Below are 27,824 nucleotides of genomic sequence, written 5' to 3'. Positions count from 1 at the left end.
TCAGCCCACTCCTACCGCCACCATCGCCAGGCAGGTTGGAGGGACAGGGGCCGGGGGACACTGGTGAAGAGAGGGCAAAGGAAGGTGGCAATCCCAAAGGAGCATGGAGGCAAACAGTGCTTTCAGGTAATTTTTTTTTTTTTCATTTGTATCAGATAACAAATGTAGTTTGTAAACAATTATATTTGCAGTTTTCTTTTTCTTCCACTTTCTCAGTCAAATGAAACCGTGATTTCTTGGTAGACTATGTTCATGGAGGGGTGATATATTCATCTGACTACCTTATACTAAAAGTGCTTCTGTCTCTCTACCTTTTGTTGTTGTTGTTTTTTGGGCCATGCCACACAGCATGTGGGATCTTCTCTGACCAGTGACTGAACTGGTGCCCCGCAATGGAAGCTCAGGGTCTGAACCACTGGACCGCCCAGAAGTCCCTCTTTGTCTACTCTTATTCTTTTCCCTAACAGTGTCTTTATTTATTTTTAGCTTACCGTTGGCTGCACTGGGTCTCATTTCTGCCTGCGGGCTTTCCCAGCTGCGGGAGTGGGAGCTCCTCTCCACCGAGGTGGCTTCTCTCACCGCGGAGCGCGGGCTCCAGGCCCTCAGTGGCTGTGCCTCTCGGGCTCAGCTGCCCAGTGGCAGGGGTTCTTCCCTGGCTGGGGATCAAACCTGTGTCCGCTGCCTCAGCGGCAGACTCTTAAGTACGGGACCTCTGGGGACGTCCTTCCTCTTGTCCTGCCCTGTTTCTCACGCTAGTAGTTCTCTGTCTGATGGCATCAGTTTCCGTGTTTCCTTTAGTTATTGTCTGTTTTCGTATGAGGCTATAAGCTTAATCACAGGCAATGCCTTTGTTCACCTCTCTGTCTGAAGCAAATAAAACAGTCCCTGGCAAATGGCAGACCCCCCCTAATGTTTGTTGAACGAATGAACGGACATGTTACTTTCCCAGAGTGGCTCTATGTGAGAGAGAGTTGTATTATGGCTATCCTCTATAGACGGAAAAATAAAGTGATGATATAACTTGATTTTTATTTGAAGACTCTAGGTCTAACTACAGAATAAGTGTGCTTTAAATATGGTCCAAACAGTTCAACAAGCCTCAGAAAAACTGCATCCTTTACATGGATGTTATGCAATAATAGCAGTTAAAAGATATTTGATATACATTTTGGTCAGAAGAGCTGAAAAGTTTTGCCATTTTCCCATACATCTGTGCTTGCCTGTCCAGCTCCCTGGCTGGGTCCTCTTCCCCCTCCTGCCTGCTAACTGGTAGCCCCATGTGTTTGCCTTGGAGCTCTTGCTGCTTTTTCTCAACTGAGTGTTTCTCGAGTCAGCTCAGCTGTCACAGGGCCCCTTTCCTGCGCAGATGAAGGGCTGGGCCCTTGGTTGGGCCTCATCACGGGGCTCTGCCTGGCTCCATTGGACCTGTCTGGTTCTTTGTATGAGCGTGCGGATGAGGCCACAGACTCCTTGCCTTGTTGCTTCAAGGCCAAGGCACCGACTTGATTCCTAAGCGGCACTGTGGCTGCACGGCAGCTGGCCTGTGGTAGATATTGAAGAAGTGAATGTGTGCTGACTAAGTACTGGAGTGATGAGTGAGACCGATAGAATTGGAGGATGTGCTTTAAAATACTCCAGTAAAGAAATGAGTAAAATGAAATAATATGTGGTTGAGGACATAGAGGAAATGAGAGTGAAAAAATGTTAATAGTGGTTGAAGCTGGTGATGGGGGCTCACTACATATTTCCATTCTTGTGTGTTGTTTGAATTTTCCATTAAAAAAGAGAAACAAGAATTGGCTGGTGAGGCAAAGCCAGGAAAGTTTGCTAATAGGCTAATAGACCAACGAGCATTATGAAGTGGAAATTGGTGAATGAAATGTTCCTGTAGGGATGAATGGCTACATCCAACAGAGCTGTGTATGGCAGGGATTTAAATACATGCAGGGAAAGCAGCACATTAAATGCACCCGCATCAGATACATCTCCCATTCATTTCCTTGAGAATGCTTTAATTAGGACAAAAGTGCTTTTAAAAATTATTATATCTCTTTATACTATATATTATTATATAATTATTTTATAATAATATAATGTGTGATATCATTATAATAAACAATAAATTATTAATTATTATATAATAAATTATTTTATTATTAGGAAAAATTTAAGTACAAAAATAATTATGCTCATACTTGAAATCACATTGCTAAGGCTCAAGCATATACCTTCACTTGCCCAGATACAGTATAATGCTGATTTCTCTATTTGTTCTTAGAGGTCTATCTGGCTTCCTAGAGATTTTGCCTAATTTCACTGAGGCCTACACAGATCAGTGACCAATTTTTTGGGTTGGTACTCTGTATTTTGGAGGAGGAATCACAGAAAGAGCAATCAGAATATTTTAGAGCAATATTAAATCTCGAGGAGTCAAAGCAAACTGCAAATTGCCTCATTTCTGGCATGTAAATATCTTTCATCCTGTTCGTAGAGTGTTTTGGAAATCAAGGCAATTGTACACGAGAGAACCAACAGCTGATTCAGAGTATGAAGTCCCACTGACATGGAAAAGAAAGCACTTTAAAAGGAAGAAGAAGAGACCATCAAAAGAAGTCTCTGAAAAACACTCTCCAGTGCAGGACTGTGATGAGATGATCACGTTCCCCTGCTCCATTTGCAAGCGTGAGGTTGGCCTGCCTGGAGTTTTCCTCCACAAAAAGCGGCACGTGGCTCTGAACACGCTGGGCCTGCAGTGGACTGGGGAGAGGAGACCAGGGCTCTCGGCGATCATGGACCAGAGACAGTCCGTCATTACTAAGCTGCTGTCATCTTTTGCGTTCAATGAGAAAACCTTGCAGAGCATTAATAATGCTTTTGAGCTACTGTGGAAGAGACAGGTACCAGCATACTATAGGATTATGGAGAACATTTGCGAGAGTTCCATACACCCTCAAAAAATCAGTCACCTATTAATTAAAGGAGCAGCTATTTGCAATGACAGGAATGCCACATGGAGAGTTGACATGAACGATAAATTCATTGTTGTGAATAATTTTGGCAGTAAACCCAATGTGTGTTTTTTTGGTTTGTTTGATGGACATCACGGAGCCTCAGCGGCCGACTTGACCTCAACAGAACTCCCAGTTTTACTTCTCCATCAACTTTCCAGACTTGATCCTTCCTACCAAATGACTCCTGAAGAGCAAAAAGTAATCAATTCTTTTAACACAGTGTTTAGAGAAGACTATAGAGCTATAGAAGACTCCTTCTCCTCCAAAAAGAAAAGGACAAAAGGAATGAAAAGCGTGTATGAGAACATACACAAAGCCTTTGCCAAAGCGTTTTGGAGAATGGACAGGCTTTTACGTCTTGGAAGGAGGGAAGTGTCCAGGGTCCGATGGAGTGGCTGTTCTGCAGTCACTTGCGTGCTGGAAAGCAATGCTGAGAGTCCCGAAGCCAGGAAGTCTTGGGGAAGAATCAGTGACCTTGGTGCTTTGGCAGATAGGCATCTTTGCTCAGGAATGCCAAAAATCACCACTGGAGTGCTACACGTTGCAAATGCTGGTATGTATGTTGAATGGTGGCAGATTACATCTTAATATGTTTTATTCCTGGCAGCAAAACATCTCATGCTTCCAGAATTATCTACTGATCTATTCTTTAGTGACTTATTCATGCCTAGATATTACATTGACCAGTTTAAGAAATGATCAACAACCACAGTTTAGATTCAGATTGCAGACACAAAATGAATTGTAATTATTTCTCAAAGAGGCACGTATATGAAACAATGTGATTCAAATATGAAGTTTTCTAAATGGGGTAGTCACACAGCAGTTGATAAAGGCAAAGCGAATCTATTACACTGGCTTAGGTCTGGATGGAACCAAAACATTTCCCACACTTCCCTCTTTTAGGAGAAAGGAAAGTTCTTTGAGTGTTGTTAATATAGCTGCTCAAAGTGGTCAGTTATTCCGGTAACTAACATGTTTGCAAGAGGTCATTCTTGTGCTCACTGGCCAAGCCGCGTCAGTTTCACCTTAGAGGAACCAGTCGTTCATGACTGTGTTACCGGTGTGGGTTTTTTCTGTTTTCATCTTTTTTACTGCACCACTTGGCATATGGGGATCTCAGTTGCCCAACCAGGGACCGAACCTGTGTCTCCTGCATTGGAAGGGGGAGTCCTAACCACTGGAACACCAGGCCAGTCCCTAGGCATATATATGCTTCTTCAAAAACGTGGCTGGAGTGTTTTATTTCAAGAAGCAGTTCTTTTTAAATTTTATTTTAATTTGTACTCATCTATGCACTTATTTGTGGCTGTGCTGGGTCCTCCTTGCTGTGTGTGGGCTTTCTCTGGTTGCAGAGAGCAGGGGCTGCCATCCCCCGGGGTGCGAGGGTGTGTCACGGTGTCAGTTTCCCTTGTTGCGGTGATCGGGCCTAATTGCCTCACAGCATGTGGAATCCTCCCAGACCAGGGATTGAACCTGTGTCCCTGCATTGGCAGGCGGATTCCCAACCGCCAGGGAAGTCCAAGAAGCAATTCTTTTCACCTGCATTCTAAAGTTCTAGCTAAGGAACTTGCCAAAATGGAAAGCCCGGAGGTCAAAAGTCTCAGCCAAGTTAACCTGAGCTCCTTGAGATGCTTAACCAGGGTTCCACCACCCTTTCCTGGGTAGAATTATTACAAATGACAATGTCCACCTATTAAATATAGAGTGATTTCTCACACAGTCTTCCAAGAATTCTCATATCTAAGGGTATCTAGGTACCGCTTTTAAAAAGTACATATTTTTATTTGTACATATTTGTACTTTGTAACATTCTGTCAGTTTAAGAGGTACATGTTAATTTGATACAATTTTATACTGTAACATGACTGCCATAGTAGCAATAATTACCACTTCTATCACATTACATAATTATAATTTCTTTTCAGTGGCTGGAAGTTCTAGTCTCTTCGCAAGTTTGATGATTAAAATATATATGCTCTCTCGTCCCGATACTGTGCATTCCATCTCTAGGACTGATTTACTGATCATTGTAAGTCTGAATCCTTAAACAACATCTGTTCTATCTCTTTCTCAACCCCTGCCACCATTTCTAAGTGGTGTTGACTCGATTTTCCAGATGAGAGAATGGAAACTCGAGAGGTGAAATTATCTGTTTAAGGTGTCAGAGGTAATAGGAACTGGAGATGGAAATCAAGCTGCCTCTGAAGGGGATTGTTCTCGAGTCTGAAGAGTCTGGGCCTCAGGGAGGAGGACTTTGACTCCAGAGCAGGGCTTGGTAGACCCACGGAGACCATTACAATGTCAGGGTCCCTGGAAGCGGGCCTGTTTCTGATTAGCTCTGGCTGTGAGCCCAAAATGCAGACTCCAAACTAAGCAAAACCAAGGAGGCAAATGTAATGCCAGCTTCCTCAGGGTCTTTGCCATTTCTCAGGTTATACCCTGAGGTTCCAAAGTGCTTCAGAGAAGGCCTCCTTCATGGGTGGAGGATTTTAAGGTTTCAGACTAACCTGGGAACTGACCCATATCTTTGGACTTGAGACCTCTGTTAGAATGTATCATTTGATATCAGGGTTCTTGGAAAATGAAAAGTAAATTTATGAGATATTCAGTAAGGAGATACTATCATCAAATGTTCAGTTTACTCTGATTGATTCTTTCTTTCTTTTTTTTTTTTTTTTTGATTCATTATTTCTAAGCTCATTTCACTGCTGTTAGGCGGGTTCTAATCTCCAGGTCAAACATTTGTTGGAGCTAACTTACAGGAATTGTGTTAAATAATTGTGTTAAAATGTGTTAATTGTGTTAAAATGGTTTCACTTGGGCATCTTTCATTTTAATAGAAACAAATAAGTAGAGGAAAAAAATTCAACTTGTGAAAGGGAGGTCATGATTTATAGTATAAAAGTGCTCCTAAAAGAAAGTAATTTAAGTGAGTTACAAAAAAATTAATTTGGACACAAACTTATCAGGAGCATATTTTGTATTTTATAAAATAAGACCTATAAAACTAGCAAGGAGATTCATTTTTCTTTGAAATTTATCAAATACCAGTATCACCATAACTCTGAAATTAAAACAAAAAACAAACAAAAAAAACCCCAAACCCACCTCACTTTATAATGAAGCGCAAATGTGGTGATAAAGCCATTGAATAAATGTTGAATTTGTGCATGTGGGAAAAGATTCTTCAAAACAGACATTCTTGGTTTTTTGTTCTTGGCACTTCTCATTTACATTGCATTTTATCATTTCTCTTGGCACTCAATTATTTTACTTCAGTTAATCCTCATAGGATTAGAATACTAATAAACTTATTGATATGGAAACATACACTTTTTTCATAATATCAAGTAAACCACAAACTTTATGTTTTTACTTAACCACACTAGTCCTTATAAACATAAGGGATTTTCATTTGATCTCTTAAATCCTTTTCCCCAGTGCTTTCATCTTTAATAGCTCCTCTGACACACAGCTCACAAAGCACTAAGTCGCCCAGGTGAAGTGTGAGTCTCCGTGGTCTTTAGTACAGTCGCTGGGATGGTCCTTTCTCCCCGGCCCTGGGCTTTCAGTTTATGTGTCTTTGAATCAAGTGTCTTCTTAGCTATAGTTGGATATTGCTTCTCTTCGTTCCCTGTGGCTGCTATTACAAATTTATCATAAACTTGGTGGCTTAAACTACAGAAATTTCTTCTCTCACGGTTCAAAACCTCCTGCTTCAGTATAACTGGCTCAGCATCTTCATGGCAGTGCCCCCTCCGGAGGGGGTGGGAAGGATCTGTTTCCTGTTTCTAGCTTCTGTCTGGCTGCCAGTATTCCCTGGGTTGTGGCTGGTCAGTCAAGTGTGCCTCCACAGGCCAAACCTCCAGCCTGTGATGGCATTTAGAGCCCACCCAGACAATCCCGTGTAAGCATCTCACGGTCAAAGTCACATCTTCAAAGTCCTTGCCGTTTAAAGTAACACTTTCAGGCTCCAAAAGTTAGGGTCTGATACCTCTGGGGACTTTATTCAGCCTCCCACTGTGTGTGTTTGTTGTTCCATTTTGCCATTCTTTCCCTTTTGATTCAAGTTAGGAATTCATTTACATTTAATGTAATTAATTATAGGGTAGGATATATGTTAGATATTTTGCTGTTAGCTTTCTATCTCTTTTTTCTATCATTACTGCTTTCTTTTGTATTAGATATTGTCTAGTTTTCTATTTTGACTCCTGTGTTTCTCTTCCTATATATTAAAAAAATTTAGTGGCTATCCTGAAGATTATAATAAAATCTTAAAAACAATTTGGCTTGGATTCATGCCAATTTAACTTCAAAAAGATGTATACAACATCTTTGCTCCAGTACAGCTCTATTTCCTCCACCCTTCTTTGTACTTTATAGAATTACATCTTTACAGAGTACAAGCCTAAAAAAGTTTTATAATTTTTGTCTCATGCAGGACAGAAGAAGAGTGTTAAAAAGTAGTTTTTACTGTTTTATATTTACCTATATACAGTTGTGCCTTGAATGACATGAATTTGAACTGTGTGGGTTTACTTATATGCAGAATTTTTTCGATAGTAAATGCCTATTACACAATCCATGGTTGGCAGAATCTGTGAATGTGCAGATATGGGGGCGGGGCTGGCTGTTGGACTTGAATATCCACAGATTTTGGTGGATCTTGAGTACCCACAGGTACCTTTCGTGCCTGGACTTGAATACCCACAGATATCTTCAGGGAGTCCCAGAACCAATGCTCCCCGATACTCAAAGACAACAGTAGTGACTTTTCTTTTCTGTCGGTGGGTTCAACTTACAGTCTGGTGTTTTCATTTTAATCTGAAAGACTCCCTTCTTATTTCTTGTATGGCAGATCTGCTAGTGATGAATTCTCTTGTCTTTGTTTACTTGGGAACATGTTAATTTCTTCACCGTTAAAAGGACAGTTTGCCTTTTGACTATGTCATGCCATTGCCATCTAGCCTCTGTGGTTTCTGATGAGACATGATTGTTGATCTTATTGAATTTCCCTTGGCTGTAGGTAATGAGTCACTTTTCTCATGCTGTTTTCAATATTCTTTTTTCCTTTGTTTTTAGACAGTTTGATTATGACGTGATTAAGTACTGACCTCTAATTTATACTATTTCGGGTTTTTTGAGCTTCTTGGATCTTTTGATTGAAATTTGGGACATTTCTGGCCATCATTTCTTTGAACATTCTTTCCCCGCTCTTTTCGTTCACCGTGTGCATGTTGGTGTACCTGGTGGTAACTCGCAGGCCTCTGAGACTGTTTGCATTACTTCATTCTATTTCTTCTCTTCTTCAGACTGGATGATTTCAATTTATCAATCAAATTTGCTGATACTTCCGCCAGTTCAAATATGATTCTGAGTTCATTTTAGTGAATTTTCCACTTAAGACAGTGTCGTTTTCGACACTGCTCCAGAATTTGGTTTGCTTGTTAAAATTGCCAGCTCTTTACTGAGAGTTTCTAACTCGGGGGATCAGCATTCTCATGCTTCCAGTTTCAGCCTTATTTCCCTTTAAACATTTTATAACTTCTAAAACATTTGTTTTTTTGGGACAGTAATTCTAATGCCTGGAATTCCTCAGGGACAGTTTCTGCTGATTTCTTTCTCTCCTGCATATGGTTGTTTCATTGCCTGTTTCACTGTTCTTTTTTGTTGTTGTTGAAAAGTGGACATTTACAATAATACAGATGTCCTTCCTCTCCAGGGCTTGTTGTTGCTGCTGCTTTGTGACTTTTAAGAACTAATTTTCTAGAGTCTATAAGCTGTGTCATGTGTAGACACAAAGTCTCTGCTTGGTTGGTTATCTTGGAGTTCAGCTAAGAACTAGATGAAGATTTCCTTAAACACCTAGTACTAATACATATGTCTTCCAGTCTTTCTGAAGCTTGTCTTGTAAACAATAGCAGGCAGTTTACAATGCTGCCTAAACTTTTACTTGCTATTTGGGTCTGTCCTGAAGACCACCCACAGGTGAGTCATCCGGGCCTCTTCGCATCCCGGCAGGGACACAGTCTGCCACGTGTGCACCCTTTTCTGTTTCCCCAGGAATATATTTGAGCTTTTCAAAGCCCTCTACAGTGTCTCGTTATTCAGCTCGTTATTATTTCTTACACATTTCATTGGATGCTGGGATCAATCTCTTGTCATCACTGCTTCAGGCAGCTGTGCTCTGAAACAGTTGCAGCTGACTGTTCTCAGCATGCACACTGCTCAGTCACTCAGTTGTGTCCGACTCTTTGTGGCCCCAAGGACTGTCACGCACCAGGCTCCTCTGTCCATGGGATTCTCCAGGCAAGAATACCGGGGTGGGTTGCCATTTCCTCCTCCAGGGGTGCTTCCCAACCCAGGGATCGAACTTGCATCTCTTATATCTCCTGCATTGGCAGACAGATTTTTTACCACTAACATCATTTGGGAAGCCTGGCAAACACACTGAGGGCCAGTTATTTGCAGAGTAAGCTCTGAGTCTGATCAAATGATGACAAGATTTGAGAATGCAGCTTTCTTCAGGTAACTGCAATATAGTCCGAATAGTGACGTTTCTCTGAGGGTAGATTTTTAGGGAGGTCCAAAGCCATTCTTTCCCCTGCAGAGGCTTCTAGACTGGACTGTTGATTTTCATTATAAAACTTTTGGTTTTCAAGGCTACTGCAGAGCTGAAGAGAAAAGGTTTGGAGTAGGTCAAGTTATAAGGCCATAAACACTTCTATTTTTATTAATACCTACTTCAAGCTGTCTCTCTTCAATAATGCTCAGATTTTTGCAAACCTTTGGTCAACTTCCAGCATTCTAGGAAAGTTGACTTTGCCAGCTTTTCACAGTGCTCCCCTTCCTTTTACTGAGGAGCAGATTTTCAGAGATCCTTACTCTGCAATGGGCTTCCCAGTTGGCACAGTGGTAAAGAATCCACTTGCCATTGGAGGAAATGCAGGAGATCAGGTTTGATCCCTGGGTTGGGAAGATCCCCTGGAGTAGGAAATGACAACCTACTCCAGTACTCTTGCCTGGAAAACCTCATGGACAGAGGAGCCTGGTGGGTTTTAGTCCTTGGGTTTGCAGAGTTGGGCGTGACCGAGCACACATTGACTCACATTACTCTGCAAGAATCTAACCTTTTCTTCTGGGATGTTGAATCTGATGTTAATCATATCCAGTGCATCTTTCATTTATTTATTTCTGGCTGTGCTGAGTCTTCGCTGCCGCACAGGCTTCTCACGTGGCGGCGTCTCTCGTGGCCCATGGGTTCTTGGCACGCAGGTTTTAGTAGCTGCACTTGCAGGCTCTAGAGCACAAGCCCCAACGTTCTGGCACGTGACTTTAGTTGCTCCATGGCCTGTGGGATCTTCTGGGACCAGGGATTAAATTCATGTCTCCTGAATTGGCAGGCAGATTCTTTACCACTGAGCCACCAGGGAAACCCACATTTCATATTTTGTATTTTATATCTTCAGAAGTTGGATTTTTAAAATTATCTTCCATGCCTATGGGCTTCCCTGGTGGCTCAGGAGAGCCTGAGTTCGATCCCTGGGTTGGGAATATCCCCTGGAGAAGGGGATGGCTGCCCACCCCAGTATTCTTTTTTTTTTTTTTTTTTCCACACTAGCATGTCACTTTTATTTTTATTTTTTATTTATTTATTTATTTTATTTTTTATTTTTTTTATTAGTTGGAGGCTAATTACTTCACATTTCACTGGGTTTTGTCATACATTGACATGAATCAGCCATAGATTTACACGTATTCCCCATCCCGATCCCCCCTCCCACCTCCCTTTCCACCCGATTCCTCTGGGTCTTCCCAGTGCACCAGGCCCGAGCACTTGTCTCATGCATCCCACCTGGGCTGGTGATCTGTTTCACCATAGATAGTATACATGCTGTTCTTTTGAAACATCCCACCCTCACCTTCTCCCACAGAGTTCAAAAGTCTGTTCTGTACTTCTGTGTCTCTTTTTCTGTTTTGCATATAGGGTTATCGTTACCATCTTTCTAAATTCCATATATATGTGTTAGTATGTTGTAATGTTCTTTATCTTTCTGGCTTACTTCACTCTGTATAATGGGCTCCAGTTTCATCCATCTCATTAGAACTGATTCAAATGAATTCTTTTTAATGGCTGAGTAATATTCCATGGTGTATATGTACCACAGCTTCCTTATCCATTCATCTGCTGATGGGCATCTAGGTTGCTTCCATGTCCTGGCTATTATAAACAGTGCTGCGATGAACATTGGGGTGCACGTGTCTCTTTCAGATCTGGTTTCCTCAGTGTGTATGCCCAGAAGTGGGATTGCTGGGTCATATGGCAGTTCTATTTCCAGTTTTTAAGAAATCTCCACACTGTTTTCCATAGTGGCTGTACTAGTTTGCATTCCCACCAACAGTGTACGAGGGTTCCCTTTTCTCCACACCCTCTCCAGCATTTATTGCTTGTAGAGTTTTGGATAGCAGCCATCCTGACTGGCGTGTAATGGTACCTCATTGTGGTTTTGATTTGCATTTCTCTGATAATGAGTGATGTTGAGCATCTTTTCATGTGTTTGTTAGCCATCTGTATGTCTTCTTTGGAGAAATGTCTGTTTAGTTCTTTGGCCCATTTTTTGATTGGGTCATTTATTTTTCTGGAATTGAGCTGCAGGAGTTGCTTGTATATTTTTGAGATTAATCCTTTGTCTGTTTCTTCATTTGCTATTATTTTCTCCCAATCTGAGGGCTGTCTTTTCACCTTACTTATAGTTTCCTTTGTAGTGCAAAAGCTTTTAAGTTTCATTAGGTCCCATTTGTTTAGTTTTGCTTTTATTTCCAATATTCTGGGAGGTGGGTCATAGAGGATCTTGCTGTGATTTATGTCGGAGAGTGTTTTGCCTATGTTCTCCTCTAGGAGTTTTATAGTTTCTGGTCTTACATTTAGATCTTTAATCCATTTTGAGTTTATTTTTGTGTATGGTGTTAGAAAGTGTTCTAGTTTCATTCTTTTACAAGTGGTTGACCAGTTTTCCCAGCACCACTTGTTAAAGAGGTTGTCTATTTTCCATTGTATATCCTTGCCTCCTTTGTCAAAGATAAGGTGTCCATAGGTTCGTGGATTTATCTCTGGCCTTTCTATTCTGTTCCATTGATCTATATTTCTGTCTTTGTGCCAGTACCATACTGTCTTGATGACTGTGGCTTTGTAGTAGAGTCTGAAGTCAGGCAGGTTGATTCCCCCAGTTCCATTCTTCTTTCTCAAGATTACTTTGGCTATTACTTTGGCCAAAGTATTGAGGTTTTTTGTATTTCCATACAAATTGTGAAATTATTTGGTCTAGTTCTGTGAAAAATACCGTTGGTAGCTTGATAGGGATTGCATTGAATCTATAGATTTCTTTGGGTAGAATAGCCATTTTGACAATATTGATTCTTCCAATCCATGAGCACGGTATGTTTCTCCATCTGTTTGTGTCCTCTTTGATTTCTTTCATCAGTGTTTTATAGTTTTCTATGTATAGGTCTTTTGTTTCTTTAGGTAGATATACTCCTAAGTATTTTATTCTTTTTGTTGCAATGGTGAATGGTATTGTTTCCTTAATTTCTCTTTCTGTTTTTTCATTGTTAGTATATAGGAATGCAAGGGATTTCTGTGTGTTAATTTTATATCCTGCAACTTTACTATATTCATTGATTAGCTCTAGTAATTTTCTGGTAGAGTCTTTAGGGTTTTCTATGTAGAGGATCATGTCATCTGCAAACAGTGAGAGTTTCACTTCTTCTTTTCCTATCTGGATTCCTTTTACTTCTTTTTCTGCTCTGATTGCTGTGGCCAAAACTTCCAACACTATGTTGAATAGTAGTGGTGAGAGTGGGCACCCTTGTCTTGTTCCTGATTTCAGGGGAAATGCTTTCAATTTTTCACCATTGAGGGTGATGCTTGCTGTGGGTTTGTCATATATAGCTTTTATTATGTTGAGGTATGTTCCTTCTATTCCTGCTTTTTGGAGAGTTTTAATCATAAATGAGTGTTGAATTTTGTCAAAGGCTTTCTCTGCATCTATTGAGATAATCATATGGTTTTTATCTTTCAATTTGTTAATGTGGTGTATTACATTGATTGATTTGCGGATATTGAAGAATCCTTGCATTCCTGGGATAAAGCCCACTTGGTCGTGGTGTATGATTTTCTTAATATGTTGTTGGATTCTGTTTGCTAGAATTTTGTTAAGGATTTTTGCATCTATGTTCATCAGTGATATTGGCCTGTAGTTTTCTTTTTTTGTGGCATCCTTGTCTGGTTTTGGAATTAGGGTGATGGTGGCCTCATAGAATGAGTTTGGAAGCTTACCTTTATCTGCAATTTTCTCGAAGAGTTTGAGTAAGATAGGTGTTAGCTCTTCTCTAAATTTTTGGTAGAATTCAGCTGTGAAGCCATCTGGTCGTGGGCTTTTGTTTGCTGGAAGATTTCTGATTACAGTTTTGATTTCCTTGCTTGTGATGGCTCTGTTAAGATCTTCTATTTCTTCCTGGTTCAGTTTTGGAAAGTTATACTTTTCTAAGAATTTGTCCATTTCATCCAAGTTGTCCATTTTATTGGCATAGAGCTTCTGGTAGTAGTCTCTTATGATCCTTTGTATTTCAATGTTGTCTATTGTGATATCTCCATTTTCATTTCTAATTTTGTTAATTTGGTTCTTCTCTCTTTGTTTCTTAATGAGTCTTGCTAATGGTTTGTCAATTTTGTTTATTTTTTTAAAAAAACCAGCTTTTAGCTTTGTTGATTTTTGCTATGGTCTCTTTAGTTTCTTTTGCATTTATTTCTGCCCTGATTTTTAAGATTTCTTTCCTTCTGCTAACCCTGGGGTTCTTCATTTCTTCCTTCTCTAATTGCTTTAGGTGTAGAGTTAGGTTATTTATTTGGCTTTTTTCTTGTTTCTTGATGTAAGCCTGTAATGCTATGAACCTTCCCCTTAGCACTGCTTTTACAGTGTCCCATAGGTTTTGGGTTGTTGTGTTTTCATTTTCACTCATTTCTATACATATTTTGATTTCTTTTTTGATTTCTTCTATGAAATGTTGGTTATTCAGAAGCGTGTTATTTAGCCTCCATATGTTTGAATTTTTAACAATTTTTTTCCTGTAATTGAGATCTAATCTTACTGCACTGTGGTCAGAAAAGATGACTGGAATGATTTCAATTTTTTTGAATTTTCCAAGACCAGATTTATGGCCCAGGATGTGATCTCTTCTGGAGAAGGTTCCGTGTGCACTTGAGAAAAAGGTGAAGTTGATTGTTTTGGGGTGAAATGTCCTATAGATATCAATTAGGTCTAGCTGGTCCATTGTGTCATTTAAGGTTTGTGTTTCCTTGTTAATTTTCTGTTTAGTTGATCTATCCATAGTTGTGAGTGGGGTATTAAAGTCTCCCACTATTATTGTGTTACTATTAATTTCCTCTTTCATACTCGTTAGCGTTTGCCGTACATATTGCGGTGCTCCTATGTTGGGTGCATATATATTTATAATTGTTATATCTTCTTCTTGGATTGATCCTTTGATCATTATATAGTGTCCTTCTTTGTCTCTTTTCAGATCCTTTATTTGAAAGTCTATTTTATCTGATATGAGTATTGCGACTCCTGCTTTCTTTTGGTCTCCGTTTGCATGAAATATTTTTTTCCAGCCCTTCACTTTTAGTCTGTATGTGTCTCTTGTTTTGAGGTGGGTCTCTTGTAGACAGCATATATAGGGGTCTTGTTTTTGTATCCATTCAGCCAGTCTTTGTCTTTTGGTTGGGGCATTCAACCCATTTACATTTAAGGTAGTTATTGATAGGTGTGGTCCCGTTGCCATTTACTTTATTGTTTTGGGTTCATGTTTATACAACCTTTCTGTGTTTCCTGTCTAGAGAAGATCCTTTAGCATTTGTTGAAGAGCTGGTTTGGTGGTGTTGAATTCTCTCAGCTTTTGCTTGTCTGTAAAGCTTTTGAATTCTCCTTCATATCTGAATGAGATCCTTGCTGGATACAGTAATCTAGGTTGTAGGTTATTCTCTTTCATTACTTTCAGGACGTCCTGCCTATTCCCTTCTGGCCTGGAGGGTTTCTATTGATAAGATCAGCTGTTATCCTTACGGGAATCCCTTTGTGTGTTATTTGTTTGTTTCTCCCTTGCTGCTTTTAATATTTGTTCTTTGTGTTCTGATCTTTGTTAATTTGATTAATGATGTGTCCTGGGGTGGTTTCGCACTTGTTTTATCCTGTTTATGGGACTCTCGGGTTTCTGGACTTGTGGGCTTATTTTCCTTCCCCATTTTAGGGAAGTTTCAGCTATTATCTCCTCGAGTATTTTCTCATGGCCTTTCTTTTGTCTTCTTCTTCTGGAACTCCTATGATTCGAATGTTGGGGCGTTTCACATGTCCCAGAGGTCCCTGAGGTTGTCCTCATTTCTTTTGATCCTTTTTTCTTCTTTCCTCTCTGCTTCATTTATTTCCACCATTTTATCTTCTACCTCACTTATCCTATCTTCTGCCTCCGTTATCTACTCTTGGTTCCCTCCAAAGTGTTTTTGATCTCATTCATTGCATTAATTCATTTTTAATTGACTCTTTTTTATTTCTTCTAGGTTCTTTATTAACATTTCTTGCATCTTTTTCAAATCTTGTTCTCCAGGCTATTTATCTTAACTCCATTTTGTTTTCAAGATTTTGGATCATTTTTATTATCATTATTCTAAATTCTTTTTCAGGTAGATTCCCTATCTCTTCCTCTTTTGTTTGACTTGGTGGGCATTTTTCATGTTCCTTTACCTGTTGGGTATTTCTCTGCCTTTTCATCTTGTTTAGGTTGCTGTGTCTGGAGTGGGTTTTCTGTATTCTGGAGGTCTGTGGTTCCTTTTTATTGTGGAGGATTTACCCAGTGGGTGGGGTTAGACGATTGGCTTGTCAAGGTTTCCCGGTTAGGGAAGCTTGCGTCAGTGGTCTGGTGCGTGGAACTTGATTTCTTCTCTTTGGAGAGCAATGGAGTGCCCAGTAATGAGTTTTGAGATGGGTCTATGTGTTAGGTGTGACCTTGGGCAGCCTGTATGTTGACGTTCAGGGCTATGTTCCTGCATTGCTGGAGAATTTGCGTGGTATGTCTTGCTCTAAACTTATTGGCTCTTGGGTGGTGGTTGGTTTTAGTGTAGGTATGGAGGCTTTTGGACAGTCACTTTTAATTACTTAAAGTTCCATGTAGTCAGGAGTTTTCTGGTGTTCTCAGGTTTTGGGCTTAAGTCTCCTGCCTCTGGATTTCAGTTTTATTCTTCCTGTTGTCTCAGGACTTCTCCAACTATACAGCACTGATAATAAAACTTCTAGGTTAATGGTGAAAAGATTCTCCCCCGTTAGGGACACCCAGAGAGGTTCACAGAGTTACATGAAGAAGAAGAGAGGGAGGAGGGAGATAGAGATGAGCAGGAGGAGAAAAAGGGGGACTCAAGAGGAGAGAGACAGATCTACGCAGTTGTCTGTTCCCAGAGTGTTCTCCGTAGCCCAGACACCTACAAAGATTCACAGAATTGGATTGGGAAGAGAAGGGGAAAGGAGGAAATAGAGGTGTTCGGAGGTAGAAAACAGAGAGTCAAGATTGGGAGAGAATAATCAACACACTCCTGAATAAAAATGGGAACTGAATTTCAGTTTAAAAATAGGGCTTCTCTTCTTTTTTTTTGTAAGGTTATAGTGTATTGAAAATGAAAATTAAGGAGTGGTAGAGGAGTACTATAGGACTTTAAAAGAAATAAGAGAAAAAGAAAAATAGAAAATGGAAGAGAAAAAGGAAAGAAAAAAAAAGAAGAAAAAAGAAAAAAAAATTTTTTTCCGTAATTAAAAAAATCATAAAAATCTGTGAAAATGAAAGTTAAGGAGTAATGGGGGAGTAATAGGGAATTTTAAAGGAAAATAAAACAAAAAATAAAAAATAAAAAATAAAAAAAAATTTTTTTTTTCTTACTTAAAAAAAAAAAAGTAAAAATATATCTAGGAGTTTCTCTGGAGCTGTTGCGGTCAGTGTGGGTTCGGCTCAGTTTCAGCTAGCTCCTCTTTCCAGCTTACACTTCTCGATATCTACAGTCCTCTTCCGGAGTAGTCGGTGTTTTCTACAGGGATTTTAATCTGTTGCACCGGTCCCTTCTGAAGCGGTTCCCTTTGTTTATTTGGCTTCTGTTTGCCGGTCTCTTCAGAGCCTCATTTCTGCCCTGACACAGGCGGGCGGAGGTGGACTCTTATTCAGGTAGCTAGTTCCGTCGCTCTGCGGGGAGGGGCTGGCGCTGCAGGGAGGGGCTGGCGCTGCGGGGAGGGGCTGGTGCTGTGGGGAGGGTCTGGCGCTGCAGGGAGGGGCTGGCACTGCAGGGAGGGGCTGACGCTGCTTTCTCCGTCTGCGCTGCTCAGGCTCCCGGCCGCTCCATGTGGAGCGCGCCGGGCGCTGCGCGCGGTTCCAGCCCTCGGGTGTTCCACAAAAGCGCGGAGCAAAAAGCTGCGCCTGCTCTCTGCGCCTTCCCCGTCAGAGCGGTCCAGGCAGCGAGGGGCTTGATGGGTGCACTCTCCCCAGGTGTGGCGCGCCCACTGCCTTCCGCGGACCCAGACTCAGTTTCCGCTGGCGCCAGTCGGGTGCATGCGCCTTCTGCCCTCCGCGTCCCCAGCCCCAGTCCCCGCCCGCGCCGTTCGGGTGCCTGCGCCCTGTGTCTCGCGGCGACCTTCCCCTCCCCCCTGCCTCCTGCCTCCGGCGGGGCTGGGCCGGTCCACAGCCTGCGAGCTCTTCTCTGGACTTTCTCAGTCCCTTTGTTCTGCGAATGGCCGGCAGTGTGTTCGGGCCGGTTAATTTTCTCTCTCTCTTTTGGTCTCCCACAGTTCAAGTTGGCAACTCACAGAAGCTCCCTCCGATTGTCCTCAGGGCACTCAGGCCCGGACCCTACCCCAAGCAATGCCACCTAAGACTCCCTTCCCGGGACAGATCTCCATCCTTAGCTCTTTTGTCTCACTTTTTATCTTTTATATTTTGTCCTACCTCCTTTCGAAGACAATGGGCTGCTTTTCTGGGCGTCTGATGACCTCAGATAGCGATCAGAAGTTGTTTTGTGAAGTTTGCTCTGCGTTCAGTTATTCTTTTGATGAATTTGTAGGAGAGAAAGTGGTCTCCCCGTCCTACTCCTCCGCCATCCTCTTGCTGTGATTTATGTCAGAGAGTGTTTTGCCTATGTTCTCCTCTAGGAGTTTTATAGTTTCTGGTCTTACATTTAGATCTTTAATCCATTTTGAGTTTATTTTTGTGTATGGTGTTAGAAAGTGTTCTTGTTTCATTCTTTTACAAGTGGTTGACCAGTTTTCCCAGCACCACTTGTTAAAGAGGTTGTCTTTTGTCCATTGTATATCCTTGCCTCCTTTGTCAAAGATGAGGTGTCCATAGGTTCGTGGATTTATCTCTGGCCTTTCTATTCTGTTCCATTGATCTATATTTCTGTCTTTGTGCCAGTACCATACTGTCTTGATGACTGTGGCTTTGTAGTAGAGTCTGAAGTCAGGCAGGTTGATTCCTCCAGTTCCATTCTTCTTTCTCAAGATTACTTTGGCTATTCGAGGTTTTTTGTATTTCCATACAAATTGTGAAATTATTTGTTCCAGTTCTGTGAAAAATACCGTTGGTAGCTTGATAGGGATTGCATTGAATCTATAGATTGCTTTGGGTAGAATAGCCATTTTGACAATATTGATTCTTCCAATCCATGAACACGGTATGTTTCTCCATCTGTTTGTGTCCTCTTTGATTTCTTTCATCAGTGTTTTATAGTTTTCTATGTATAGGTCTTTTGTTTCTTTAGGTAGATATACTCCTAAGTATTTTATTCTTTTTGTTGCAATGGTGAATGGTATTGTTTCCTTAATTTCTCTTTCTGTTTTTTCATTGTTAGTATATAGGAATGCAAGGGATTTCTGCATGTTAATTTTATATCCTGCAACTTTACTATATTCATTGATTAGCTCTAGTAATTTTCTGGTAGAGTCTTTAGGGTTTTCTATGTAGAGGATCATGTCATCTGCAAACAGTGAGAGTTTCACTTCTTCTTTTCCTATCTGGATTCCTTTTACTTCTTTTTCTGCTCTGATTGCTGTGGCCAAAACTTCCAACACTATGTTGAATAGTAGTGGTGAGAGTGGGCACCCTTGTCTTGTTCCTGATTTCAGGGGAAATGCTTTCAATTTTTCACCATTGAGGGTGATGCTTGCTGTGGGTTTGTCATATATAGCTTTTATTATGTTGAGGTATGTTCCTTCTATTCCTGCTTTCTGGAGAGTTTTAATCATAAATGGCACTCCAGTATTCTTGCCTGGAAATTCCCATGGATGTAGGAGCCTGGACCCAGTTCATAGGGTCACAAAGAGTCTGACATGACTGAGCGCCTTCACTTTTACTTTCTTTCACTTTCCATGCCTATATTTAACTTCCTAAACAAATGCACTCCACTTAAACAACTTTGAGAGTTCTTCCTACTAATTCCAGTATCTGTGTCAGCTCTGCATTGGTTTCAATGGATTTTTTGCTTTATTATGTGTAGTATTTCCTGACTTATTTGCACGCTTTGTGTTCTAGTTTTTCAGGGCTACCATAACAAATTATTTTGAACTTGGAAGCTTAACACAACAAAAATCCCTTCTCTCACAGTTCTGGAGACTAGATGCTCCCGATCTAAGTGTTTCCAAGGCCGTGCTCCCCTGAATTCTTCAGGGAAGAATTCTTCCTTGCCTCTTTCAGCTTCCAGTGGATCCAGGCACTTCTCGGCCTGTAGTTGCAAAAGTGAAAGTGAGTCGCTCAGTTGTGTCTGACTCTTGCAGCCCCATGGACTGTAGCCCGCCTGGCTCCTCTGTCCATGGGATTCTCCAGGCAAGAATACTGGAGTGGGTTGCCATTCCCTTCTCCAGGATCTTCCCGACTCAGGGGTCAAACCTGGGTCTCCTGCATTGCAGGCAGATGCTTTACCATTTGAGCCAGTAGGGAAGCCCCATAGTTGACAAAAACCCTCCCAGTATCTTCCTGGTTTTTTTTTCGGGGGGGGGGGCAGGCCCTTGGCATGTGGGGTGGGATCTTGGTTCCCCCACCAGGGAATGAGCCTGTGCGCCCCACATCTGAAAGCACAGCCTTAACCACTAGACTCCCAGGGAGATCCCTCTGTCTTCACCGTGTGTCTCTTCTATGATGATACTTTTTGGGTTTAGGATCAACTTGGATAATCCATCTCAAAACCCTAACTTACACTTCTAAAGATTTGTTTCCAAATAAAATCATATTCACAGGTCTTATAAGGGGGGTAGTATATGGGTTTTTTTTTCTTAACTTCCTGAGCTGTGTTCTAGGGTGGAGTTAGAAACATTTGATCCTTTCAGATTTTACAATTTGTCCAATAAACTCAGAGTAGCGTCTGATTCGGGTTGAGGCAAGCCGGTCCTCAGGACACTACTCACTGACCCACCACTGAGTTTTTCTAGTCTGACTGGTGTGAGTCCTCAGCCATGCTCTGCTGATCGGTCTGATAGCTCTTTGCCAGTGCTGGGGTCGGGGGATTCCTCACACACATGGATCGGGACCTCACTGAACCCCCGGGGAGGCTTCTCGATCACGACCTTGCTGAACACCTGGGGACACGTCTCTGCAGACCCCTGGCGGTTTCTGAGCACCCTTCCCTCTGGTTCTTTCCCCGGTGAAGTCTCGCTATCTTGGTCTCCCTGGGCTCTCAGTTCTGTCTCCTCAACACAGATCAGAGGGTAAGGCCAGTCCCCGTTACTATATCTTGGCTGGAAGCAGAGGAATTCCCCATGTTAATACTTGGGAGGATTTAACTGAGGCCTGCGTCATCCCGACTACACTCTGACCACCACCTGATCCCTGCCTGTTAACACTATCAATCTGACTTAAAACTATCAATTTGAGATTTTCTGGACTACAGATACACAAAGGTTGTGTTTCCAAATGCTTTGTGGTTCTCTTTCTTTCATCCACTGTTTAGCATCGATTTTGAAGTAGTTCATTTTTCTGGCGGTCTGGGAGGGTGAATGAGGGGCATATATTTCTGTTCAGTGTTTCAGTGAGGGCACGGTCATCTGTGGTCCTAGCTTTGTTGGGGAGAACCACTAGCCTCCCCAAGCTAAACAAGTCCTAGGCTTCGTTTCCTGTTCCATAATCCTGTGAAAAGTCCAAGGTCACGCATTTAGCTCAATAAACGCTCTCAGCTAAAGGCTGACTTGTGCTCTTGGCATACTCTGGGGTTCAGCCGTTACAGATTCTGTTCCTTCGTGACATTAAAGTGTTTTAGCGTATCTGCTATTCCAGTGTCTTTATGTCTGGATGATACATTCTTGTTCATCATTCCTTTTAACGAGGCCTCAGAAACGACTGCTTCCTGTGTCTGGTGCTCTGTCCCGGGAGCCCGCTGTGGTGCCGAGCCCACGCGGGCCGCACTCGCCGCTCCCCTCTGCTCGCAGCTCCTTCGCCAGCAGCCTCCTGTGTCCGAGGTGTCCCTCCACTCCCAGGTCCTCTCCTTTCTCATTTCACGACTGACGCTGTGTTTGCAGGTATTTTCATTTGTTGTGATTCTGTCTAGAAATGATTGTCCTTAAAGACGGTTTAGTTTCTTTTAAAATGATTTCCAGCCCCATCTTTTCCCCTAAAACACAATTCAACTCCAGAGTCATCTTAAGCAGAAAAAAACCCCCGTAAACATTCACCTTTTGTAGACATTTCCTTCCCCACCTTCCTTTTAAGGGGTGGGTTGGTGGTGGACTCATACATACACAACAAATACTGGGCAGGCAGTTGAGGATGACTGTTAAGTCCTCCTTAGACTCCAGCCGGAAAATGGTGCAGATGAGGTTCATGCTTACACATCTTACAAAAACAAAGGAATCTTTTTGAACGTACGGTGAGAACTGTCTACTTAATAGTTAAATGTTACTCAGAGAAATAAAGTGCCTTAATGAAAGACACACCGACAAAATTGGGACTGATGTCCCACGTCAGGTTCTGGTCCCAAGTCCTGCTTCTGAACCAAGCCTTTATGCCGGGGCCTCAGGCATACAAGGGATGCTTCCTTTTCTTACCACCACAGAACATTTCTCGTCCTCTTTCCTCCAGTCCTTTCCTAAAACTTTCCTGTTATTTTTAACACTGAACTTAGTGGCCTTATCTGAAGGAAAAAGAAAATTGACCTTGCCCATTCAGGCCTAGAATTCCCTGTATGGGATTCCAGAGGTCACTCTGAAGTTCCAGGGAGACTTCCTCTTCACAAACTGGAGACAGCCCAGCAACTGCAGGAGATAGCTACCTCACCACCCTTTGTGTAACGAACATGCATGCTGTTAGGGCTCCCGTGTCCTCTCAGAGCAGCTCTTCAGTTCCCTTTTGACACACATCCCTGCACACGTGGCCCTTCTGGTCCCCTGCTCCGTTTTGTCTGAAGAGCACCATCTCTCCAGCTGCTGAAAGCTGCTAAGTTCGTGTCTAGGGACGTGAACTCTCCGCATTGCTGGTTCACCGCGCCTTGAGTGAGGGTCATCGCAGTTCACCACGTTCCTCTTTTCCTCCAGGCTTCACAGGGGCCCTCCCTGAAAGGCGATCGTGCTCTCAAACTGCCAAACCTTGCTCTTCTCTTTTGCCTCAATTCTCCCAAGACACGTGGACATGGAGGGTTATTTTAAAATCTCCCTTCAATTTCCTATTTTCCTTGAAGCTTTTTGTTCATTCCACTCTAGCTCTCAGCGGTGTAGTTGATAGCTTATAGGAACTCCGTTTGCAGCTGACAGCTTAGCAGCCCGAGGTTCAGGAGATGCAACCACCCACTTTTCATCCTGTGTGCCAGGAATACTCTTCCAGGGCCTGAGTAGTCTTCCTTATCATCCCGTATTTCCTGAGTTACACATGAACAGTTGAGAAACACCGGGTACCCCTCCTTCCTTCATGCAAATTCACACAGGTAAGGATGTGAGCTATTCAGAAGGCAGCATGTATCAGGATGAATAAACTGTCAAAGTAATGACTCACTCATGCAAATCAACGGCAGGACAAAACCTGAAGCTATTCCTTAGTGTCCTCAATTTCTGGAAATTTATTTGTGCTGACCTCAAGGGATGTTCACAAAAATAAAATCAACCAAAATGGCATTTCCTACTCTGTAGCACAACAATAAAAAAAAAAAAAGGCAAACAGTAGTATGTATCTTTACCAAGCTCTCTGCACAGGCAACTAAAATCAAAATACCAGTTTAGTCCCTTCCACTGTAACTAGATAATTGTATTAAGTTCTTTTCAAACCACAGAGGAGACAGTGCTTTTTGCTGGGTGAGCTCTGGCATGCCACATGCAAATAGGACATCCAGGAAGTCAGTGGATTTCCCTATTGTGAGCCCCGTTTTCAGAGCTCCGGTCGCACTATTTATGTGCAGGCACACACAAAGACATTTTCTGATTTAAAAGAGGAAGTGAACCACGTGTTCTGCTAACAGAACAATTCAGTTTACTCTGTTGGCACAATCATAATTTACAACTAGCAAAAGCCAAGAATTACTTTACTGATTTATCTTCTGCAGAGTGTAAACAGAGTGACCAGCAGAAAAGTTAATAGAAATCGTTAATAACCAAACCACAAATAAATGAGGTCATGCAGTTTTGAAGACTATCATTTACACAGTTATCAAGTTTCCAAAATTGTCCACATAATCATCTTTTGGTCCCATCCAGTAGCTATTATTATTATGATACTATTATTAATCTAATGCCCAGAAGATATTAGCAGTTTCCATTATGTAAATAAGCCAACAGGCTCCCTCTCTGCCTGAGCTAATGCTTTACCAACTCAGGTTCTGTCCGGATTAGGGGTGTGAAACTCACCCTCTGACACCTGCGTCCCTCTACCTAAAGTATGAGGGGATTCGGAACTAAGGGCTGCAACAACAAAATTCTGATTCCAGGTACAGTACCATGCTTGAAATCAGAATATTCTAATGTAAATTTTGCCTATGATTCCAGGAATATTAATTCTCATAGGTATTATAAACATACAATTATGTTCCTAAAAACTTTAGGAAGATCAGTTTTTCCTAACAAATGAAAAAAACAATTCTTTTTTTGTATACCAAAGAAAAGTTTGGTAATATAACCATCCTTCAGACTGTTTCAAAGGATGACATTTAAATTTTCTTAGGATTTCAATAAAGCACACCTCACAGGTTTGTCTGAACCATGAACAAACTCTAAGACCTCAGTTTCAATCAAAGGGTTTAATGTTGGCTAAATATTATCCACTTCAGACACTAATGCCACGTTATTTTCTCTTCCCAGGGCTGGCTGACTGAATTTAACATACATAACAAACCCAGTAAGATGGATACTAACAGTGGCATTATAATTTTTTAATCATCCACACCTATAATATATTCAGGTTTTAATTTTAACCAGTTAAAAAATTATCAAACTCCACTCCTAGAAAAAAATCAGCTTGTGTTTTTAATTGAAAAGGCATCTATCAAAACATTAAAAAAATACCTGCTCTATGGAATTATACATTAGAAAAAAGTTTAATTCTTGACTCTATAATACTCAGAAGCTGCTTCATAAAAAGATTATTTTTCATTATCAATACTAAATATATTTTAAACACTAAGTTGCTAAGAGGAATAAATGAGCCTTCCAGTTTGAAATCTGAATTACTATAAATCTAATCATGAGTATTACATATATTAAAAAAATTTTTTAAATGGCCTGCTTTCTGTCTATGCTCTGGAACAAATTAATGAAGTTAACAGCATGCTTTGATACAACTGGTTATAAATCTCTAGGACCAATTTTTTAAAATAATCTTCTAGGTAACGTGCAAGCAGTCTTATGCAGAAATGGGAAAGGCTTCCGCTTAACCAAAGAGCACACCACCCGGAACGCAGACGAGAGGCGGCGGGTGCTCGGGCAGGGAGCGGCCATCAGCGCCAACGCGCCGCACGGCCTCCTCCAGGGGAAAAGGACCACCACACGAGGACTTGGCTTCCATGGGGATCTCAAGCTGAAAAAATTCATCATTCCAGCACCTCAGACGATCTCTGTGCCCATAGATGACTTGTGTCAGTTCCTCATCCTGGGCACTGATGGGCTCTGGGACGTTCTGGACACAAAAGAGGTCACCGCGCTCACCATGTCAGCTTTCCAAGCGCACAGAGAGACGCGGGGTCCTGCCGCGGGCAACAAACCGTCACCACCCAGAGGGTCTCCGCTTTGCCCCAACAGTGAACAAACCACATCAAAATCGGAGCCTAACATCCACACAGTGTTTCAGTGCAAGTCTGCAGAATGCGTGTCAACTGTCAATTCAAAAGAAAACCTGTCAGTTTCAAAACATTCTATTTGTGACCCTGAAAGTTCAGGACTGTTTCCACCGAAAATGACCACTCGTGATCCCTGCAGTGAGGAAGGAACCGACGGACGGACCAGTGTGGAAAGAGAGCCAAGAGACTCAAGAGAAGAACAGAGAGGACTAGGCTCTCGGCACTTCTATGACGGCGCCGCCGCGTACATCAGCCACGAGCTCGTCAAGGCTGCTCTGGCAGCCGGCTCCAGAGACAACGTCACCGTCATGGTGATGCTTCTCAGCGGGACTGAGCATCAGCTGCTGACATAAAAGCTCTGGTTATCCAGAGAAGAGAAACACGGAGACAATTCGGCAATGAACCAGGTACCACAACATCACATCAATACCACATAATTGTTACGAATGCAGTAAAGAAAATATAAAAGCAGATTTCAGGTTACACAATGCCATTTATATATGTTCATGTGAAAAAAGAGAAGAACCAGTACTTGCTTTTTAATACCACTTTATTCCAACCTGAGCACCTCAATATAAAACTAAACACTGGTGAACTGTTTTCCTTACTAATTTTGAGTTACTGTAAATGTACAAGTTCTGCTAGCAGTTCAACACTTAAATAGATTAAATCATCTCTGACACATGGTAGATTTCATATAATGAAAATGCCTAAAACAGTTAGTGCAATATACTGATCAAAATTAAATGAACTTTGGAAAACAAGGCTGCAAGATTGTTACTAACATATCCAATACTCATGTTACAAATTACTGGTACTTTTTTATTATGGTTCTAGCCAGGTAGGAACAATTGAAGCCCCTTCCTTTCAAAGGGGGAGAAAAGGAAAAAATTAGCTGTTTTAGTAACTGTACATTTTGTATACTTTTAAGCAACTCTTAAATATTACAGAAAAGTAATAAACATATATGGAGACTACAATGCAGTACCCTATTTACAGTACAGCTGAAGATCAAATTTAAAATAATCAAGTTTGAATGTACATAATTGTTAGTGCATTGACTATACTTATGTCCAAAGGGCACAAAGGCCCCTCCCTACACCCAAACAAAACCTGTGTAATGGCCAGCAGTGATTACACGTAAATCACAGACACCTGGTTTGCTTCATTTTTGCTTAAGAACTCACATGTTTGAGGGGAACACTATCCTTTAAGATGCATTTTACCCCATTTTATAAAACAACAGGATCAGCTATAATTTAGATGCCACTAAGGTTCATCTTTTCCCACTGAAGATGTGGGACTGTTTCCTTGTGGCGAATTTGTTAAAATGTGGAATGTATACTTTAAATAAGGACACGAAGAGAAATTACAGGTTGCCTGGATATGGCAGCTAAGCATAAATATCTTTAGAACCTCCTTCCAAAGCAAGAAGTTTTTTCTGAAAAGCCCAAATGAGTAAGTTCCAAATTTTTTTCACAGAACTGGCTGGTTCACTGTGGGTTCAGAGTCATTTGTCTACATCCCTGGAGAAGAGAAATGAGTCCCGCTAACCTTCCAAGGAAACAAGTGTGCGCACAGCTCTCACTTCCCCTCCCACCGCCGAAACACTAGTCAGAGGGCCACATGCAAGTCATTAAAAATTAAGTTCAAAACACTTAAAATAATTCTGTATTAGAAACTTGACTATTGTTAAGTCTCTTCTTTTTGGAAGTCATACTGGGCTGGTTAAATGCTCCAATTCCACGGTTGCTGACAATCAGGAGGCAGAAAGCCGCCCCCGGAGTCTCCGTGGAGGGCTAGTTACTGCAGCACTGACTCCTGGTGGGCTGTGTGGGCTCAGTCAGGTCTACTCCTCTTCCTCTGGTAGAGTTTGCTCCTGGATTCTGTGGTTCATTCTTTGGCAACTTTTTAGCTGAGGGATAAATTATCAAAACAAACACAATCAGAATAGCTGCATTTAACTGTTTATATAGATGCACTTCACAATTCCAGAAAAGGTTATACTTTATTTCCTAATCACTAGTACTCCTACTATTTAAAGGAAATCTCAAGTTATAAAGATAATAGCAGCCAGAATGTTTAGAACCAAGAAGCTCGGCTCCAGGACTTCCTTGGGGGTCTAGTGGTTAAGACTCCGAGCTCCCAACGCGGGGGCACGGATTCGATTCCTGGCTGCAGAACTAAGATCGCCCAAGCCGCCTGACGCAGCCAAAAACCAAAACCAACAAGCTCAGCTCCGCCTGTCAGCGCCCTCTGGACGGCCACACACTTTCTGGAACAAGTCAGGACATAAAACACTATCCCCCCAGTAGAATGTGTCCTCTACTGAGCGAGTTATTACCCTAAATCATAACAGACTCAATCTCCTATTTTCTTCCTCACTTATACACCTCTACCTTCAAATGGGTATCCTCTCTTGTGGCTGACAAAGAATCCAAATCTGATTCACCAATAGCTCTGCCTGATATAAATGGACTCGATCC

General features: G+C 41.6%; 2 protein-coding genes across 2 annotated transcripts in view; one reads left to right on the top strand and one right to left on the bottom strand.

Annotated features, from left to right (window-relative positions):
* The first annotated feature begins 27 nt into the window (after window positions 1-27).
* PP2D1 (protein phosphatase 2C like domain containing 1) lies at window positions 28-26,920 on the top strand. Its single transcript, XM_043474815.1, has 3 exons — window positions 28-126; window positions 2,492-3,564; window positions 24,889-26,920. The coding sequence occupies exons 1-3, from the start codon at window positions 104-106 to the stop codon at window positions 25,689-25,691; spliced, it is 1,899 nt and encodes a 632-aa protein (XP_043330750.1). The 5' UTR covers window positions 28-103; the 3' UTR covers window positions 25,692-26,920.
* RAB5A (RAB5A, member RAS oncogene family) overlaps window positions 25,871-27,824 on the bottom strand; it is a 31,618-nt gene continuing 29,664 nt past the window's right edge. The window contains exon 6 of the mRNA XM_043474816.1: window positions 25,871-27,253. Coding sequence (XP_043330751.1) covers window positions 27,138-27,253 — 116 coding nt within the window. The 3' untranslated portion in view covers window positions 25,871-27,137. The remainder of the gene's footprint in view (window positions 27,254-27,824) is intronic.

The sequence above is a fragment of the Cervus canadensis genome, chromosome 7 (assembly GCF_019320065.1).
Source record: "Cervus canadensis isolate Bull #8, Minnesota chromosome 7, ASM1932006v1, whole genome shotgun sequence".
Taxonomy (NCBI): domain Eukaryota; kingdom Metazoa; phylum Chordata; class Mammalia; order Artiodactyla; family Cervidae; genus Cervus; species Cervus canadensis.
Note: the sequence above shows the minus strand (reverse complement) of the source record. Positions and strands in the feature narration are given on the sequence as shown.

What these genes read in the sequence shown, in the direction of transcription:
- PP2D1 (XM_043474815.1), top strand. Translation starts at nt 104, where the DNA reads ATGGAGGCAAACAGTGCTTTCAG. An exon ending in GAGGCAAACAGTGCTTTCAG is followed by an intron (nt 127 to 2,491) that starts GTAATTTTTTTT and finishes TCCTGTTCGTAG; the next exon opens with AGTGTTTTGGAAATCAAGGC. An exon ending in GCTACACGTTGCAAATGCTG is followed by an intron (nt 3,565 to 24,888) that starts GTATGTATGTTG and finishes ATAATCTTCTAG; the next exon opens with GTAACGTGCAAGCAGTCTTA.